Below are 19,051 nucleotides of genomic sequence, written 5' to 3' on the forward strand. Positions count from 1 at the left end.
ATCCATGAAAAAAAAAGAGCATTTCAACTTTATATGTGTAGATTTTGCAAGTAACCTATGTATTTGTAAGAAAAAGCCTAAAGTCCTGTTACAATCCTTTAAAGTCTCATGTTATTTGTCAAACTTGAACATTAAAGTCCTACCTGCCATGCATACTAACCACCTATTTATAGTGTCAAAGGAATTAGCTTTATATAACATACCATTACATCTCATACTAGTCGCTATTAGCTTATTTTTAACTATACATTTTTATGTCATCTGAATATTAATAATTTCAATTGGGTTTTACAATATCTGTATAAAAATGCTAAGTAGAATGAATCATTTTTAATCATATTGGATGATATAATGCTGTTCCAACCTTTTCTTTCCGATTTTTATGGGAGCCTCTCGCAATTTCTCCTGATTTTGGTTTAAAATAAATGTTTTTCTCTCTGATTTTAGAAGGTTATTTGTCTTTAATCTTTAATAATCCATTAATTTCTAAGATAGCGCGACACAGCTCTGTACTAAACACTGAAATGCCAAGGTATTTTTTAATGATGTAAAGTACAATAACAGAGGGAAAAGATCAACAAAAATAGTGTGCGTCAACAAGTGCTGGAATATATGTAAAATCTGTATCAGATCATCTGTCTCTTCCCCTTCCCCATCCCAGTTAAAGAAAAATTAAATTATTTGTAAAGCTTGGTTCCCACTAGAACACAACGCAGCGACGTATCGACGCAAAGTGATGTATTGTATAATCACAAGTGGGAACCGACGACGCAATAGTGCTGCAAACATCGCAGGTTTGATTTCACGCAGGCGGGGGCAAACACAATGATTAGAAGAGGATTTTTTTACGTTGCGTAGATTGCGTTACCACGCTCTAACCGGTTGTGGGTTGGAACATCAGTTTTTATTCAATTTCGTTTGTGATGAAGTAATACAGTAATATAAAATGAAAGCCATGAATTAAAATGAAATTTAAAAAAATTATATATAGATAATTGTGTTTACAGCAGGGGGTACTGTGATGTTAATAATCTACAATTCTATAGTAAAAATGCTAGGATATGGGGTTAAAAAGCACTACATTCAACAGATCCTTGCATACTAATTTTCAAGTTTACAACATATGCTGCTAAAGGTGAATTAGAATTGTGTTAATGTACCCAAAGTAGAAGCAGAAAACTAGAATAAGTATAATTTATATAGATGACATGAAAAACATGCATGGACGACAAATGATTCTGATAAAGTTTAAAGCGACCAACTTTTCATCCCACCTATGCGGGGCTGCTCCAGGACTATCCTTGTTGTTCCACAGCGAGCTGTGGATAGCGTGCGATGAGCTGGAGTGCGACGATTCGGACGGTGGTCTCATGTGATGCCGGTCACTTGATGTTGGTCGCCGATGATGATGATGGTGATCATGCTCCTGTAAGACAAAATGCAAAATAATAAGATTTAAATATTATGATGAATTTGTAAATTAATAATATATATAATAAGTTTTGTAACATAATCATCTTAATATCTTTAATAATTATTAATTGCAATGTTATTGTATTAGTAATGCAATACTACTACAGTACATGTTGTGTACCCTTTAATTAATTATTTAGCAAACACTCTTAGGATAATCATAGAGATATTATAGTGAACTATATAATCATAGACTCTGTTTATTGCAGAAAAGTTCCTAACAATCTATAGTACTATTGAAACAAACTAAAATCATACATCATTGCAATAAAAAATGTCATTACTGCAGTAATTGAAGTAAAATAATTTTGGTATGGTTTCTAAACTGAAAACAGATTGCACAAACCATTTACTTTTTTTGATACAAAACTTAGACTGTTATTTTACGTGTATGTACCATTCTCTTAATGTAAGTGTTTGAGGGCCTGCTTGTAAGCCTTTGCTATTTTGATCACCCTCATTAAGCAAAATTACATAAAAATTAAATAAATACATTTTGTTTTCATACTGTAGATGAAAAATGTGCATAGGTGCATTGGAACGAACAATAAACAACTCAACTAAAAACAGTTCTTTGTTTGGAAAATACTCAAAATAATACAATTAAATGAATAAGAGATGAGGTGGATGTACAAGGTTTGCCACCTACAGATTAACTTAAGTGCTTTTCCCGTTATCAATCTACAGAAATTAACACCATTGCTTTACAACTGACAATGATACAAATCCCTGTTTTTATTATTACTGACCTCTTCAATTTAACAAAATATTATTTACGGTTTACAGTATTTAATTTCATAATTTTGAAAATTAAATGCAGAATGGTACAGTAAGACCACAATGTTAAAGCTAGCACTTTTTTGTGTTTTGTGAATAAAGTTAAATAACAAATAAAAATGAAGATATATTTATTTTTTTTTTTAAATCCCTGCAATAATAATAATTTGCTTCTTTTAAAATTCATATTTAAAATTTTATATTTAAAAAATCAATTATGTTGTTTATAATTAGAAAATTATATTATTGTGAAAGTGAACAATTAATATGTGACCATGAATGGAGATAAAAATAAAATAAAAATTGTTGTTAAAACTATCAATTAGTACTGTATATACTGTAGACATAATAATATTAAAACAAAATGTTTTTTTAATATTTGTTATGATCACTTGATGCATAGGTGGCTATAGTCAAATGACACGGTTCTGAGCATGTACAAAAAAATGTCTTGATGCTAAACTAATGCAATTCTTAATTTGAACTACAGAATTTGATATCAAAAAAATAACGAGAACACCTGATGCCAATGGAGAGCTATTAAACTATGCTACACGCCACGGCTTGTATGATTTGTACAACATCGCCGTTGTCGAGCCGTTAAATGAAGCCACACTTGACGCAGTATATGTTAGATTTTTATTTTCTATTTGATGTTGTTATTAAAGTTGGAGGGCAAGCATTAAGGCTTACAGCATTATCGTCTTCCCAGCGGTATGATTGTCACGCTATAACGAGTGCGCGTCTACCACATCATTACGATACTCGTTTAAACCGATACTCAAACAAAACTTGTCACAAGCAAACTTTGACAATCAAAGTTTAAAGATTTAATTGTATTCTTCAAGTTTATACTTAATCTGACTTTATTAAACGGGAAATGTTTTGTGATTTTTTACTAAAAATTAATCATTATCAATCAATAGAATATTGATTGATAATCATTATCAATCAATAATGCATATCAATCAATAAAATATTGATTGATAATCATTATCAATCAATAAAATATTGATTGATAATCATTATTAATCAATAATGCATATAAATCAATAAAATATTGATTGATAATCATTATTAATCAATAATGCATATCAATCAATAAAATATTGATTGATAATCATTATCGATCAATAAAATATTGATTGGTTGTTTAAAATTATCTAAGTGTTTGACTACAAAAAAGAATTGCAATTTTCAAAATATTTTGTGATTTAATACTTAAAATAATTGACTACAAATTAATCAATATCAATCAATAAGGTATTGATTAGGTGTTAAAAATGATCTAAGCATTCAACATACTGTAAATAAATTGAAAACTTGTAAAATGTACAAATGTTTCAATCTGAAAGAAAAATATTTTGTGATTTACTTTTAATTAATCAATCACTTTTGAAATAATCAATATCAATCAATAAGTTATTGATTAAGTAACTTTTAAAATTATCTAAGCATTGAAATGTATAACAAATGGTTTAATCTTAGAAAATCAGAATTTTTTTTATATTTAATTAAATTGAAAAAATAATCAAGTTAAAGAAAATTGAAAGATGAAATGATGATAAATATTCAAGCCATGTATACTACTAAAGTATAGGCCAATTACACGATTTTATACTAAAGTAGCAATATTCAAGAAAATGTAGGTCACATTCTACGAAAAAAAAACAATGATAGTTAGAAGATGATTTGCCTACAAATATTAAGGGAGGAATAAAAATGGCCAACTCTGCAGGATGACACCCTTATGAACGACACAGAATCAGCATCTCCCCTGTGTGTCAAAAAACTTGTTTCTTTCGTAATGGAAAGAAGACAAACATAAAGTTTTATGTCACAAAAAACCATGTCGTGTATGTTATCACAAATCACAGCAAGTCACAATTACATGACTTATAGTGTTGTCCTACAACATTTAAATTATTCTTTTTCATGAGATGAAAAATAATATCAAAAGCGTCTGTAGCAATCAAGACTGAAAGTTGTATTCTATACACGTCTGCGACTAAATAACTTGAAGTTAGAAGATGTAGATAAACGACTGATTCTGATATCTATTAAATTTCCTGACTGCTGGTACGTTCAGTTACAATAAAAAACAACATTTTTGATTTGCTATTGTTTATATGATACTCATGACTGTGAACAATTTATAAACTTTACTCTTTTATTTTATTAGCTAAAACTTTTCCCCCATTTATGTACAGTAATATTTTGATCTTATTCAAAATGTACTTTATTTGCAATATTGTAAAATGCACGCCTGCATAAAATATCCTAAAAATAAATTACAGGAGAAGTCCTATCCCTCATGGCACATGCTATTAAGTGGAAAATAAAGAGAAAATACATAATTACTGTATTTTAACAATATGGCCAATTCTTGTTTTGGGGATACTCCTATAAAGTGATCACTGTATTTGGTTCAAAAGTTACATACAAAAACTAGTCAGTTATCCCCCCATCCCACCAAAAAAAACAAAAAAAAAAACAAGACAACCAGATCGGAATGTAAGGAGACATCAATCCTTTATATATTACTATACTGTAAAATCAATTTTATCATTTAAATAAGATAAAATGTGAAAATTAAGCCATAATTCTACTTTGGATAAATGTTTTCATACACAAATTTTATGTTTTTACTGCAAATGCATGAATTTATCCCTGTCAAATTATTAATCAATCAATCAGTGAGTTATAAGAAACGGGTATTAACTGTATAATGCGCTGTCCAATATAAATCATTTTTCTTATCTATATATGAGCAGCCACCAAGGCCAAAATAGAAAAAGAAATTGTATACAGAATAGAATGTAAGACAAACAAATACATGATGTATTATTATCTCAGCTCTTTATTAAGTTAACTTGGTGTTACCAACATTTTCACAGAGTAAAAAACAATTGCGCTACCTTTCCACCATTTTTATTTCCATCGCGTATCTCCTAAAATTGTGTTCAAACAACTATTTGCGATCATCAGAGTAGGAGGTTTGAAAGATGAAAACAATATAGGCATGCAAACAGATTCTTGTAAACAAATTCGCCTAGTGGAAACAGGTTTATATTCTGACTTACAACAATACAGGATTTTGTTTTATGTCCAAGTTATTTTTGCCATAATGGCTGCCCATATTGACCTTGCTAGATCAATCACTATCAGTCAGCATTCATTTCCAGATTATCTGTATGTACATTCTTTACTAGATATATATACCATCATCAATTAAACTTCATTCTAATACATTGAAATTCATATTAATTAATCAAACGCTATATACTAGCCCATTAACGTAGTTCTGTTGAGAGATTCATATGGTCGTCACATTATAGCAACCTATAACAAGAGTCTGAGTCAAGTTCTCCGTGTTGTAATCGTGTAATTTGATTCCTAAAAATGAGTATCGATACGTAGTATTCGTTTTATGTATAAAGTATATTAGGGTTAGAAACCGTATTTTACAGTTATGTCTAAATAATAAAACATAATTGAATTTTAATATATAGTATACTACTGTATAATAAAATACTAATAATATAGAGATCATTTTTAATAGTGAATTTGGCTAAAACTGTATTTTTTAAAAATAGTTTTATTGCTCAATTGGACAATTGCTTTATAATTCATATTTATAATGTAATTACTGATATCTAATATTAATATTATTAATTGCTGTGTGATTTAATTTTAAACTGTTATTACTAATTTTTAATAATATATAATCATTTATGGACTATGTTAAAAAAAAAATTTAAGAGTAAATCTGACTATTTTGTAGTTTATTATAATTTATTATATTAGTCTGTGTATACAATTTACATAAATAATTTTTTTTTTGGGGTAAATTTCAATTCCTAGGGTAGGCCAAGTATTATTTTAAAAAATGTTGATGAATATTTTTAAAACATCATTAAATTTAGCTGTTCTTTCGTGATATGCTTGATTAAATGTTACCTTTTGTTATGAGAATTTTGAATATTGGTAAATATGGAAATTGATTAAAATTATAATTTTTTAAAAAGTCACTACAAAACATGTGATATATTAATATTATTGTAATTTAATCTAAAAGCATCATTACTATTATTACTTTGTAATTGTTTGTTTGTATACTCAGAGCAAACATAATTTCTATGTATACTTTATATGCAAATGACAATAAATGGAAGTAATTTTCCACTGATAAATGAATGAATTATTATACTATTTTTCTATTATTTTATAAACAACATTGTTTCATTTTAAATATGTTGATTAAACATATCTAAAATCAATAGCTAAATCATTGTATTCCAACTACATTTATTTTTTGTATGTGGAATAGGCTACCAGCTGATATTAAAAATTAATGTTTCTGTTAAAGTTAGACAGCCTGGAAAATTTAATTTTAAATACGAACTAACTTAATATTAATCCTATTTAATTGTACATGTTCTGGCTTTTTTTTTTATTACAGAAGCTGTTGGCCTCCTTTCAAGCTGTTTGTTTGTAGGCCTACTCGTGTTTGTCGAAATTATTAAAATGCAAAAATTCATAAATATAAAAAAAGCACATAATTTTAATGAGTAGAATGGTAAACCTAATATAATATCGACATTTAAGTGATTTAAATGCGATAACCAAAACAAAAATGATAAACATTTTATGTAATTACAGAATGCAGAGCAATCTTTACAATGGCTTATTATCATTGTGAAAATCTATTAAAGAAGAGTAATTTAGCTTTTAATGGCTGATCGAGCAACCCAAGACCTCATTACTCATTCTAATGTTAGTGTCTAATCATTGCAAAAATGAAAATACAAAAAAAATGTTTTAAAATAAACTAAATGCATCTAATTTGAACAGTGTGGCCTTCACTTGGGAATTATTTACTAATGTTGTATCCATTTGTCAACCAATTTCTGCTATGACAAAGGCCGCGTTCAAGTTGATTTGCATGCAATTACAGGACTTCATTTAGGAACTATTTTAAAGAAACGCACAATAAACATCTATGTGAGAAACTAATAAAAGGCATTAGTGTTAATGAGATTTCACAGGCAATTAAGAAAATGAGGTGTAGAGTTAATTAGCCTGTAGTTTTGTATCTCTTAGAAAATATAATGACATTTTTTGCATATTATTCAAGAAAAGAAACCCTGTATTTTACTGTGTATACACAAGTCTTTGTATAGCAAAATGCTGTACAGAACCCGAGCTGTGTTGGAAAGTAGTATCTTACCCTATTAAGCAAACTGAGATAAAAGCCCATTTACACACTTGGTAAAATTAACGAGTCTCTGAATTAGTATCATAGATTTATCTATAAACGTTCTGTGTAACATCGCACATAAATCATCATGGTTTTTGGAAAGTCTTACATTTAAAGCAAAATATTAAAGCTTTAAATTATAATTTATTAAATACAAAGTGAAAAAAAAAAAAAAAAAAATTCTTACAAAAAAAAATGTGCAAAAATAAAAAAACACAAACAAGCATTTCTTTGAAGAACTCCCGGACAAGCAATGCCATTTAGTATTCAAACTTGTGATTACAAATCCCACGTAAATCTTCCATTAAAATTAATCTTATAATAAATGTATTCATTGACTATGCTAAATAAAGATTGATGAATTTACTACCTTGGATGACAATATTTAACTGGTCAATTTTATCTTCTTAGGAAGCAAATTTTGCAATCCATCAGTCAGTAACCAGATTACACAGTTCAACCTGCTAACCTTTTCCAATAATTCATGCAATAAAGTGGACAGTCTTGAGTAACAACAAAGATGTTTACAGGCTCTTTTCCACCATTGGAGTTTAATTGCCAGCCATTGGAGTTTAATTGCAGGCTATTGGAGTTACAATAGTGTATGTTCAGATGGTCTTACAGTATGTCTGGTCATGTTACATCAAACATGAAATGCGCATGTTACTTTCGATGAGCGTCCACACGATGCTTGTCTATTACAAAGTGCATTTTACTTTGAACAGTAATTGTGTCTACACAATGCTGTCCACTATCGCGTATCCATACTTCCCATGTGTACACGGAAGTAGCACATTTACTCTTGAGACTTCTCAGGAGTAAATTGTCTGTAGTAAAGTTTGAAGAAACTTCAAATACAAAGAGTGTGTTCACACCACACAGGTTTAAAACAAACAAATTGTTATTTCAAGGCTTATTCCGACTCGTCTGAAATTCTTGTCTATTGTTACGTCACCTATCAGAGTTATATTAGGTACATTGGAGTTAACGACATGGAGGTATAAAAGTGTTAAAACTGATCACACAAGAACTTTCTGCGTATCAAAAGTGTGAAGAAATCAGTAACATTCAACTAATATTCAATTCATCAAGTATCTGGAAACCAACCAATATCAGTAGCGTACATTCTGAAACACTGTCTACAAATGTTTAAACCATATTTTGGATAAGACCATGCTAATGCCACATACACGGCATGTCCTAGAGCCTGGGCCAAATTTTCTTGGATGAGAATACCAAATATTATCGAATTCGATTTATGCAAAATTTATGTATCTTGTTCTATGATTCTGGAAACCGAAGTTAGGTTTGATGCCACAATCATACTGCACATCACCTCTTCCAATACCGGACACCCTTGGGCTGGGCTAATATGGACCTTATACCACGAGTGTGTTTCAGTTATTGAGATAGTCAACTGTATCTTGTAATTAACTAAAAATAAGCTTTCTATATTTTTTTATTTTCCAACTAGTTCTTTGTATAGTACTATGGTTGTACTTTACTGGAATATCCTTAAAAGTACACAGAATATAATGTTACTGATATTGTTACTAAAATGCTGTTATGATTGACTAGGAATAAATAGTTAACATGACAAAGTACACAGTTACACCACAGGTCACAGGTCGGGCTGCTGCTGGCTATTAATCATTCAAGCAGAATTCCAAACCTGTCACTCAACCTAACTTTAGTCTGACCTTTGACATAAAGGGTCAATTTAATCAAAACACCCTGCTGGATGGGAGTGAACCATATAACTTAACAGCTCCTGTTCCAAAATTACAACCAACACCAGAGAGGTTGAAAGAGATCAGTCAACAACATAAAGAAAAAAAGGAGCTATTTTAAGGGCTTGTCACTGTCAGTGAGTTATTCTACTCACTAATCTGCTAGCTTTACTACTGTAGCTTACAATACATGTCATTGTACAAGACCAAATTACCATTATTTGCTAGCCCGAACTGACAATACATGTTGTACTAGCCAAAACTGACAATTACATTATATTGTACTAGTCCAAAACTAACATAGCATGATATTGTACTAGCCCAAAATTCACATTACATGCCAACTAGCCCAAACTGACATATTGCTTGTCCAACCTAACATTAAATATCATTGTACTTGCTCAAACTAACATTACAACACTGTAGTCTCGCACAGATCATGTTTAAAATGAACTATGGTTCCTACAGATCAGTATGCTGATTTTCCACATTTCCGGAATGGGCTATAGTCCTAAATCAAGTACTTTGAATCAGCCATAAAGATTGCTTTTGGCATTGGGAGAAACTGTATAAAAAAGATCAGACAAATCATTGAAAAATGTCAAGTCACTAACCTGTGATCATGTTAACCCTAATATATTCAATAGAGAAAACACAATTAATCATGGCTAATAAAAAGAATTGTTCAAATCAAAGAAATAAATCAAACATAAACAACATACACTTAGTCCTAAATCCATTATCTCAACTATAAAACACATAAAAAGTACCATTACCATTACATTAATGTGTTATGACCATTGAAAAAGGTTACAAATTTTCTGTAGCCTGAAAATGTATCATGTACATGTTACATTGACTAGTAATGAACCATTGATAGAAAATTAACTATTTGAAAATGAGTATCCACGCACAAAACTACTTGTATCGTTATAAATCTAGCAACGTAAATAATGTAAAATAGTAAAAATAACAGATTAATTTGGGATCAGTACAAAATCAATTTCTTCTCCTGCAGTTACTGCAGTAACTAGATTTTTTACTGCAACAACGCAAAACTTTAGTTTATTAGGTAGTCACCAAAAATGATTATACCCCACTCAACACTGCCTCACCCTTGTTAATTGCTGGTTATAGTGCTAAGTACTGCAGTAAGTACAGTATAGTATCATTTTGACATGGTCCTGTTTAGGCCTAAAAGCTTCTGCCAGGCCAAGCCTCTTTTATTCATTTATGGGCCACTCAGGAATAAAACATACAGCTAATACCCCTCATTGGGAATGGCTTAATGGCAAGAACTTGTTGAAAATTCATTTTGGTAATGTGTCAAAAAAATGCTTTACATCAACAAATGTTTTTAAATTTGATATTACAGAAAAATTTAGAAATCATATAACCTTTCAAAAAATGAAATCCCACAATGCAATTGGTGAACAGGGACTAATTCACATACAATATTGTTTCCATAGCAAAATATGATTTGATTGAACCATTAGTAAAATCTATTTTATTGCCATAAATTTAAGATTTTTTTCTGAACATCAATATCAAATTCATGCCAAAACAAATGGAACAAACGAATATATAGGATGAATTAATTTGTAGAAAAACCAGACACGTTGACGGGGACCGAGGTTAGTTGCTTATTAACAGTAAAATGTGGTAGCGAGCAAGTAAATTTGTAGTAGGGAAACAAGATGGTTCAGATAGTTGATTGCATGGTTTAAAAATAGACAATTAGTGAATGTTTGCGAGTGCAATGGTACAAATAATTTCACGAGGTGAAAATAGAACATCATCTGTCACTGAATGAAATTATTTGTTACAAGGCACCTATTTTATTGTTCAATCAGGTAGTTGATTGCATGGTTTAAAAATAGATAATTAGTGAATGTTTGCAAGTGCAATGGTACAAATAATTTCATGAGGTGAAAATAGAACATCATCTGTCATTGAATGAAATTATTTGTTACAAGGCACCTACGTTTAGCGTGAAGATAGGCCTATAAACAAATTAAAAATGCAGCTGCTCCAATTTTGGATGTGGGGTAGAACAATGATCAACAGCCTAGCTAGCTCATGGCGTAACTAGGATGAACGCGCATTAACAAAATTCAACGGACAAAAAGGAGATTGCACTCGCATATAACAACATTTTCTCTGGATGACATACAAGTTCAATGGAGTAGTTATTGAAATCATGTGACCCACAATCCTTCAATCAAATGACAAGAATCTATAATATAGTAAATATAATGACTCTTCTATAGAAACTCCTACATAAAAGATTTAGATAATTTATGAGTTTGTTATTGTGAGGAGTCTCTTTTGATAGTTTTAATCATTACATTCAATATGTTCTAATTTTTTAGATATCTACGAATGATATATGACCTGACTAACTAAAATATTCATATTATATAGCACATTTTTTTTCCTTATGATCGATTAAAAAAATGTATCGTAGGAGTTGAGCCAAAGAATAAAATAACATAATAAATTAATATTAAACAAGACAATACACGAACCTCGCATTTATTTTGAAAACTAATAATATCTGTATCACAGGCTCTAAGCGATAATTTGCTAGATTGGCCTTTAGTAGGCTGTTGCTTCTCATAGTCTTTGTTCACCTATCAGACAATAATGTTTAAATGTCTAAACACAATAGCGCTATAAAACATCTACAGTACTCAGGGAGGTCAGAGTAGCTGTTGCATCAATAAAGAAAGCTTCAAACACAAAGACATTGAAATCAATAATTACATATAATAAAGTGATATGAATAATAACAGTAAAGTAATATGTAAAATGATTTGGTAGATGTATAAAAATATGGACTGGTAGATTAGGAAAATTACATTTAAAATATATAATACAGTGTAGTAGTATCAAAATGCAATAAAGAAGGCTAGTTGTTTCCCTCCAATCTAAAATACGTGATGAGATAAGATGGAGATTTTTCTTTCAATCGGAATGCATCTACTGCACAGTATACACAATACAGTACAATAATGTAATTACATAAACGAAACTTGTAGTCATTTTACTATTGGCTTGCCGTTGTTTTATTCTTGTTTATTTATTTTAATTAAGCATTGTTTAAGTTTTGCCTACTCATGCTGCTTCTACTTTGCTTTTGAAAAAAAAAAACCCTATTCCTCAATTAAATTGCTACAGTTCTAACGTGAAAAAATTAATATTTGCATGTCCATACTAAAATAGTTTTCTCAAAATCAAATTAAGAATACTTCGGTCCAATTAAATCGGACTACTTGATTCTCCGACTGAATTATTTACATAGTGACAACAAGTGTCATATTTAATTATCAATTTAATTATTAACATTTAATATATTTTCTATCATAGATTTTATCATTATAAAATGTGAGAATGTTTTATCACAATGATTTTTAATAGAACATTCCATTGATTATTGAAATGGAATTAAAACGATGTTTCTAATTTGTTGATTAAGTCCAGTTGAACAGCACAATTTGAAATATATTTTTATCGACGTGTATGGGAGATATTAAATGGCACTTAAGGTGGGTGTTTTATGTATGGTTTTTAAATTTAAAGTTTATAGGTTTAATACCGATCTGCTCCTTTCTACTAAACAAGCCACGAACAAATAACCACCTGGGGACAATAATCAAATTTTAATTATCTTTTATTAAATCCTTTCGGAAATTCATTATATAGATAATAACCTATAAGCATGGGGGGGGGGGCAGTTTTTTTTATGTAGCTTTTCAATAAAATAAGTTTACATTGTGAATTACAATCCTATTTAATGTTTAAAAAAGAACTCAAAACAATTTACTACAGAGAACAAAAAAAAATAGGTGTGATAACCTTTAAGTATCTTTTATTGACTCATTCAAACCAGTGTACTGTATTTTTAAGAAATCTTTTTCTTTAATTCCTTTTCTATGGTTTTCATGGACACACCCACACTGGATCTGGACGCTCAATGTGCTATCAATAAACAGAGATTTGTATATGGTACACTTGCCACTCATATCCAGTTTTTAATCAAGTGCCAAGAGTCTTTGCACCATTAAAACCTTGAATCTAATTTAATAACATTATTATATTAAAATCACAATGTTGTTTATGACATCACTGTTTCCCCTTCTTGTCATTGACTAACACATGCTAATGAGGATAATGTTTGCTAAATTAGAGACTGGTTTACAGTAGCAATTTATCAAATATTACACCTTTAGGTAACCAAATATATTTTTATTATAATTGACAGTTATAATTAGACTCTAATGACTTGTATGAGAGAAAGTCTGTATAGCTTTGGTTTATGAACCATTGCATTGCTTGTATGTTTGCCTCTCTCCACCCAGTTGTACAAATGGGTACCTGGTAAAACTGCGCTGATTACTAAAGCTGCAACATGGGAGTATGTTTCTATATGCATTTGGTAAAAAAATGACCATGGTAATAATGTGAAGGAGGTTTTGTGCATTAGCGTTACATTAGAATGTTAATTGATACGTACCCTTTTGCTGTCCAATCCATGGTTTGCAGTTTGTGTTGGGGCGATAGTAACAACAGGAGGTGTACTGGTAGGAATCATGTGTTGTGGTGGCACAATGTGCGATGACTTCACGCTATGGGAAGGGGTGGAATTACGGCTTGCTGCAGAGGGCGACGTATCACATGCAGGTTCATCTGAAAGATTATAACATTTTCAAAACTGTTATTAGGGGGAAAAAACTTCTATGAGACCTAGCCTGGCCAGATAACTGTATCAATTATTATTAGCCTGCTCAACTAAATCCGTCTTAACTAAAGTCTGTCAGCAAGTAATATTAGGACTACTATTTCAGGCACCTCTGGCTGCTCATAGTTTTAACCAGAAACTCCCAAGGCAAAGTATATATTTATATATTAATACTAAGCACGAAGTACAGTAGCATCAATGTACTGTTAACTAACCAGTTTGGTAGTTAACAATTAAAACATTTGGTTTTCCAACCAGTTAATAACACTTAACCTAGTTAATTACTCTGTTAACTAGTAGTTACCATGTAGTTACCTATACATTAAACTATTATATTCAGCTTTTACATTAATTTACAACACAGTACACACTGCATAAACAATAGTAGCATTGTGTTCTTTGTTTCCCCCATTGTGTTATGTATTTGTTATGCTAATGAACATTTGCCAATAAAAGTCTTATTTCCTCCATAATTGTATAAATATTTTAGATATGATCCAACATTTTTGTAATAAATAGGTTTATATACCAAAGTCTAATAGATAAATTTTAGGGATGTTGACATTGACCCACTTAAAAACAAAACAAATCCAGCATACCTTTAAAATAAATTATTATTGTCCAGAAAAAGGTTCCCTTTGCTTTTAATATTTAAATAGTTATTTAGACTTTTCTTCCTCAAACCATCCCTTTTAAATATACATTTTAAACGACTTAATATCGTTTATGTTTAAGTTAACTGCGTCATTGGATCTTTCTCATTCAAACGCTAGCCCGCTTCCCCACCTAGATTTTTCATCATGCACCTAGAATATGGGTCGATTATAGTACAGTACATTTCAATGTGTAAAATTGTTACCAGCACCCTTAAATAAGATAGGTATCAGTTGAATGTTGACCTGTGACCTCAGACTAGTTCAGATACTGATTAAAGGAAGTGAAAGGAGACTGACAGCATGGAAGGTCAAAGATCACAGAAGAGGTCATAGACCAATACCCTGTGTATGTGATTAGAACTGGCATAGGTCAGAGGTGGGTGATATGATCATATTAGGAAAAGAACAGATAAACATTAACAGGAAATAAATTACAAGTATAAGATCTAAACACAGCCTTTGTTTGCAAGAATATATAATTTATAGTGTTAGGTTGACTTGAAGTATAAGGTGAAACAATTGTAGATAATGGCCTGCTGTAACAACTATTTAGATTTATTACCGACATAATTTTTCTTAGCTTTAAAGTTATTAATCTCCTGAATTCTTATTTAAATGAATATTCAGCTTCTGTTAATGACTTTGTTATTTTAAGGTATGTCATTTTTATGATTGTTTGAGTCACATAGATTGCAGAGTGCACAGATTGTTAGCGATTAAGTTCATAAATCATTTTTTTACAATCTGGCTTTATTTTTTATCATTACAATAAATGATATATGGCTACTTTATTGTAGTATATTAGTCCATTGGTTGTTTTAATTTATATTCATAAAGTTAAAGTTCATTAATTTTGCAACACATAATTTATTCTGTGTAGTCTGAATGTATAGATGACATGACCCTATTTTTGTTTATTCAGTTACTGTGTATTCCATAACAATGGCACACTTTTGTTTAATAAAACCAAAGACTTTTCCAAATTTAATCTTTATGTTCTTATATTTTTTAAACACATACCATTAGCTTGTAATGTAATACCACATGATAAATTTTATTTAAAGTTCTGTCTGCACTATCAAACTTTATGCGACAAAAAATGTGATGTTCCCAAATATGGTAGTTATATGCCCAAATATGGTAGTGGTATGACATCAATGTCCATATTTGGGGACATCACTTTTTTGTCAAGTTTGATACTGTAGACAGAGCTTTTAATTCAATAATATGGTATTACAAGCTAATGGTAGTAATGTGTAAAATATAAGAACATAAAGATTCTTTCACCCATTTTTTATCGTTTTGTAAACGTAATCAAGAGCCTTCATGTGACAAATGTTTAGAGAAAATAAATAAAAACATTTATAAATTTCTGAAAATGGTCGCATTTTATATTCTTTGTAAAATTTAGTGTTTTTTTTTCCATTTACTGTTAGTGATCTTTCAGTTATGCAGGCTGTTCATTGTGTAATATTTGGTTTTAAATTTTAATTGTTGTATCTAACCAAACTACAATCAAGTGCAATCATAGGTCAAGTAATATATTTTTCTACAATATTTTTTTATGCCGTTCTTTATCGTTTGTATTATAAATATTAAAGGCCAGGTGGGGGGAAAAATTTCTATTGATCATACTGTACATTCCAATAATTATCGATCAATAGTTTCCCTATGTTTCATATTTTTTTCAAATGACACAGTAAAATCTCTATTATTTTGTACACAAACGTTGTAAATAGAGAGGTATTTAAAAAAAAACTATGAAAAATAAACGGTGTGGTAAAAAATGTTACCAGATGTGAATATAGGTAATTATAACATTAATTTTAAGTTTCTGGTATTTTTATTCAACTTCATTTTCATGGTATAGCAAAAATTATCCACCGTATATCCACCATTTTTTCCACCTTCTAGGGAGTCACCAGACATGTTATTACATTAGGTTAACTACTGAAAAAAAGTCTTCCTGGTTTTTATAGCAGAATTTTTCCTAATTTTGTAGTTCACCATTTTAAGGGAAATTCATGTTTTTTCGTCTTGATTTCTATTACAAATATTCGATTTATGTACAGTTAACCAGATGTTATACTTAAAGATTTATTGTCCCCCTGAAAAAATAATTCTGAAACATTTTTTTGTTGAATATTCCATTTTAATGTAACATAATAGTTATCCACTTTGACCAAAAATTGGATCGGAAAAAAAATGTATTTACCTGAAAAAATGTAATTTAAAGCAAAAAATGGTCAAATTGGCTGCCAGCCAATGGATTTTTTGTTGAATTTAACCATTTATTTTGTCATTTTATAAGTGAAAACATTATTTTTTTTCGTTTTTTTTCTATGAAATTGATTAACTTTATTAAAACTATAAAATAACATATTCAAAGTCTGATTTAATTAATCTTAATTTTTCATGTTTTTAGGGGACAATACATCTTTAAAATTTATGCCGCTACCTGAGCTTTAATATTAAGATTGTTTAAAGGGGGGTTCCGGGTTTAAAATGAATAGCAAAAAATGTAAAATATATTTGTTTGTCTCTTAAACGGTAAAAGTTTCAATTTATATAAGCGCCCAGTGAAGCAGAACGAAGGCTGTGAAATGAGGCCAGATTACAAGTGCAGCTACGGCAAAATCACACTGTGGTTACAGAATAGGAAATTCGTGAAATGGTCAATCTTCCGACGACTCGTTATCATTAACCATGTCAATTACTTTTGTAAAATTATACTTATCTGATGTAATTTTAGTCGGTCTTCCCATTTATAAAGTCAATTTTTTATGAAAATCCATCAAAACAGTGAAAAATTAGATATGTTTGCACTTTACGTTTGCCGATTTTCGCACTGACTTAGGGAAAGCTTTCAAAATCAATGAAGCGTAACGTATACATTCCTGAGCGAGGAGAGCGAGAGACGACGATACACGTGCGCACTCTCTGCCCATGCCTGGCATCGTCACGTGATAAGCAGATACAATATACAATACCAAACTGGTCGGGTCGAGTATACCCCGTCTATAATCACAACATGAACGATGTACAGTATTTGATTGAAGGTCGACTCGACCTACCGGAATGGTATAGATAATATAGCTCGAATGAGAGAGTTGGAATATTTGTAAACATAAGTATTGCTAATTTTAACAAGTGTAGCCTATAGTAAAAGGCCTGGTAGTATCAATTCGCATAGGGTCTACTACACTAGCTAGCTCAATTTTTAACTGGGCCGGATCGGCTAGGTCTCCTTCCTACTACCTGGTCTACTTGCTTGATGCAGTATCCGCTTTTTTGGAGAGTAAACTAGGCCTATTTTAGGCCTACTTATTAGACGATCGGGACACCATACGTGCGGAAGGCGATCGGACCTCGTTTTGCCTCAATATTTACAGCCGATTTTGTAGAACGTTTTAGGCTTAGATTGTTTAGGAGTTTGGTTGATAGGATGGGTGTGGAATCCACTGAGTTTTGTTATTTATGGGCCAATCGTTTAGTAGTAGGCTAGCTAGGCCCATGATGGCCCCAATGTTTTAACGTAGCCATCGTGGCATGGAATCCCTAGTCAGAAATGGCTCTCACCCATGAATAAAATGATTTAGGCTAGGCCTAGCCTAGTACGTGAAGCCGATATACGATCTGTACTATTATTCGAGGTATAAAAATACTGTAGTATAATTTATGACTCCGTAAATCTGTACTACTAGTAAATTTTGTATTTCATTAAATGTCAAATAAATATATTATATGCTACTACTGTTATTATTACACTTATTATTTCACAATGATCGGGTGGTCGTCGTTTGACAGGGGAGAGAGCTAGAGATGCAAGTTGACACAACGTGTAAGCTTGACGTCGCGAGTTTGGAAATCCACTGATGACGTGATTTTGTGAATATCTCATGAATATTAATGAGCTTCCCTAAGCTGCTGAAAAACAGACTTTCCATGAATTTACCCTAAAATGTATATAAAATTTAATTTTTTTAATTTCTCGTTATTACTTCTTCATTCTGACATGTCTATATTGTTATAATATTTTTTATTTAATAAATAAACGATATTTAAAAGCAATTTTAAACCCAGAATCCCCCTTTAAGTAATTAAATTTTTATACAATACAGTAGTTAGCAAATGAATATAATTTAATAAATACCATGGATATCAGTTGCTTTCTTAGCAAGTTTACGTAAGGCTGCTGCAAAACTTGAAGTCCTCGTTGTACTCATGGCATTGTTACCGGAACTGTTGCCGCTAGTAACTGTCATCGTACTTGCCGATTGACTGAGAGGAGTTACAGTTGCTGTGGTGCGTGTTGGTTTGTTTGATGAGGCAGGTACTACTGTGAGAGGTGGAGGTTTGGCTGTAAGTCCTGGTCCACCTGTAAAAACAGAAGAAGGAATAATTAAAAATAACA

At 30.7% G+C, this 19,051-nt stretch overlaps 1 protein-coding gene across 5 annotated transcripts in view; it reads right to left on the reverse strand.

Moving 5' to 3' along the window:
- Positions 1-19,051, reverse strand: part of LOC144850801 (uncharacterized) — a 162,783-nt gene that overhangs the window by 34,204 nt on the left and 109,528 nt on the right. For 4 of the 5 annotated variants that reach the window (XM_078708248.1, XM_078708246.1, XM_078708245.1 and 1 more), the window contains 3 exons: positions 18,791-19,015; positions 13,757-13,929; positions 1,263-1,426 (listed from right to left, as the gene is read on the reverse strand). In XM_078708248.1, the coding sequence (XP_078564374.1) occupies positions 1,263-1,426; positions 13,757-13,929; positions 18,791-19,015 (562 nt within the window). The remainder of the gene's footprint in view (positions 1-1,262; positions 1,427-13,756; positions 13,930-18,790; positions 19,016-19,051) is intronic. The other variant, XM_078708247.1, reaches the window with a different exon arrangement.

The sequence above is a fragment of the Antedon bifida genome, chromosome 8 (genome assembly GCF_963402885.1).
Source record: "Antedon bifida chromosome 8, ecAntBifi1.1, whole genome shotgun sequence".
Lineage (NCBI taxonomy): Eukaryota > Metazoa > Echinodermata > Crinoidea > Comatulida > Antedonidae > Antedon > Antedon bifida.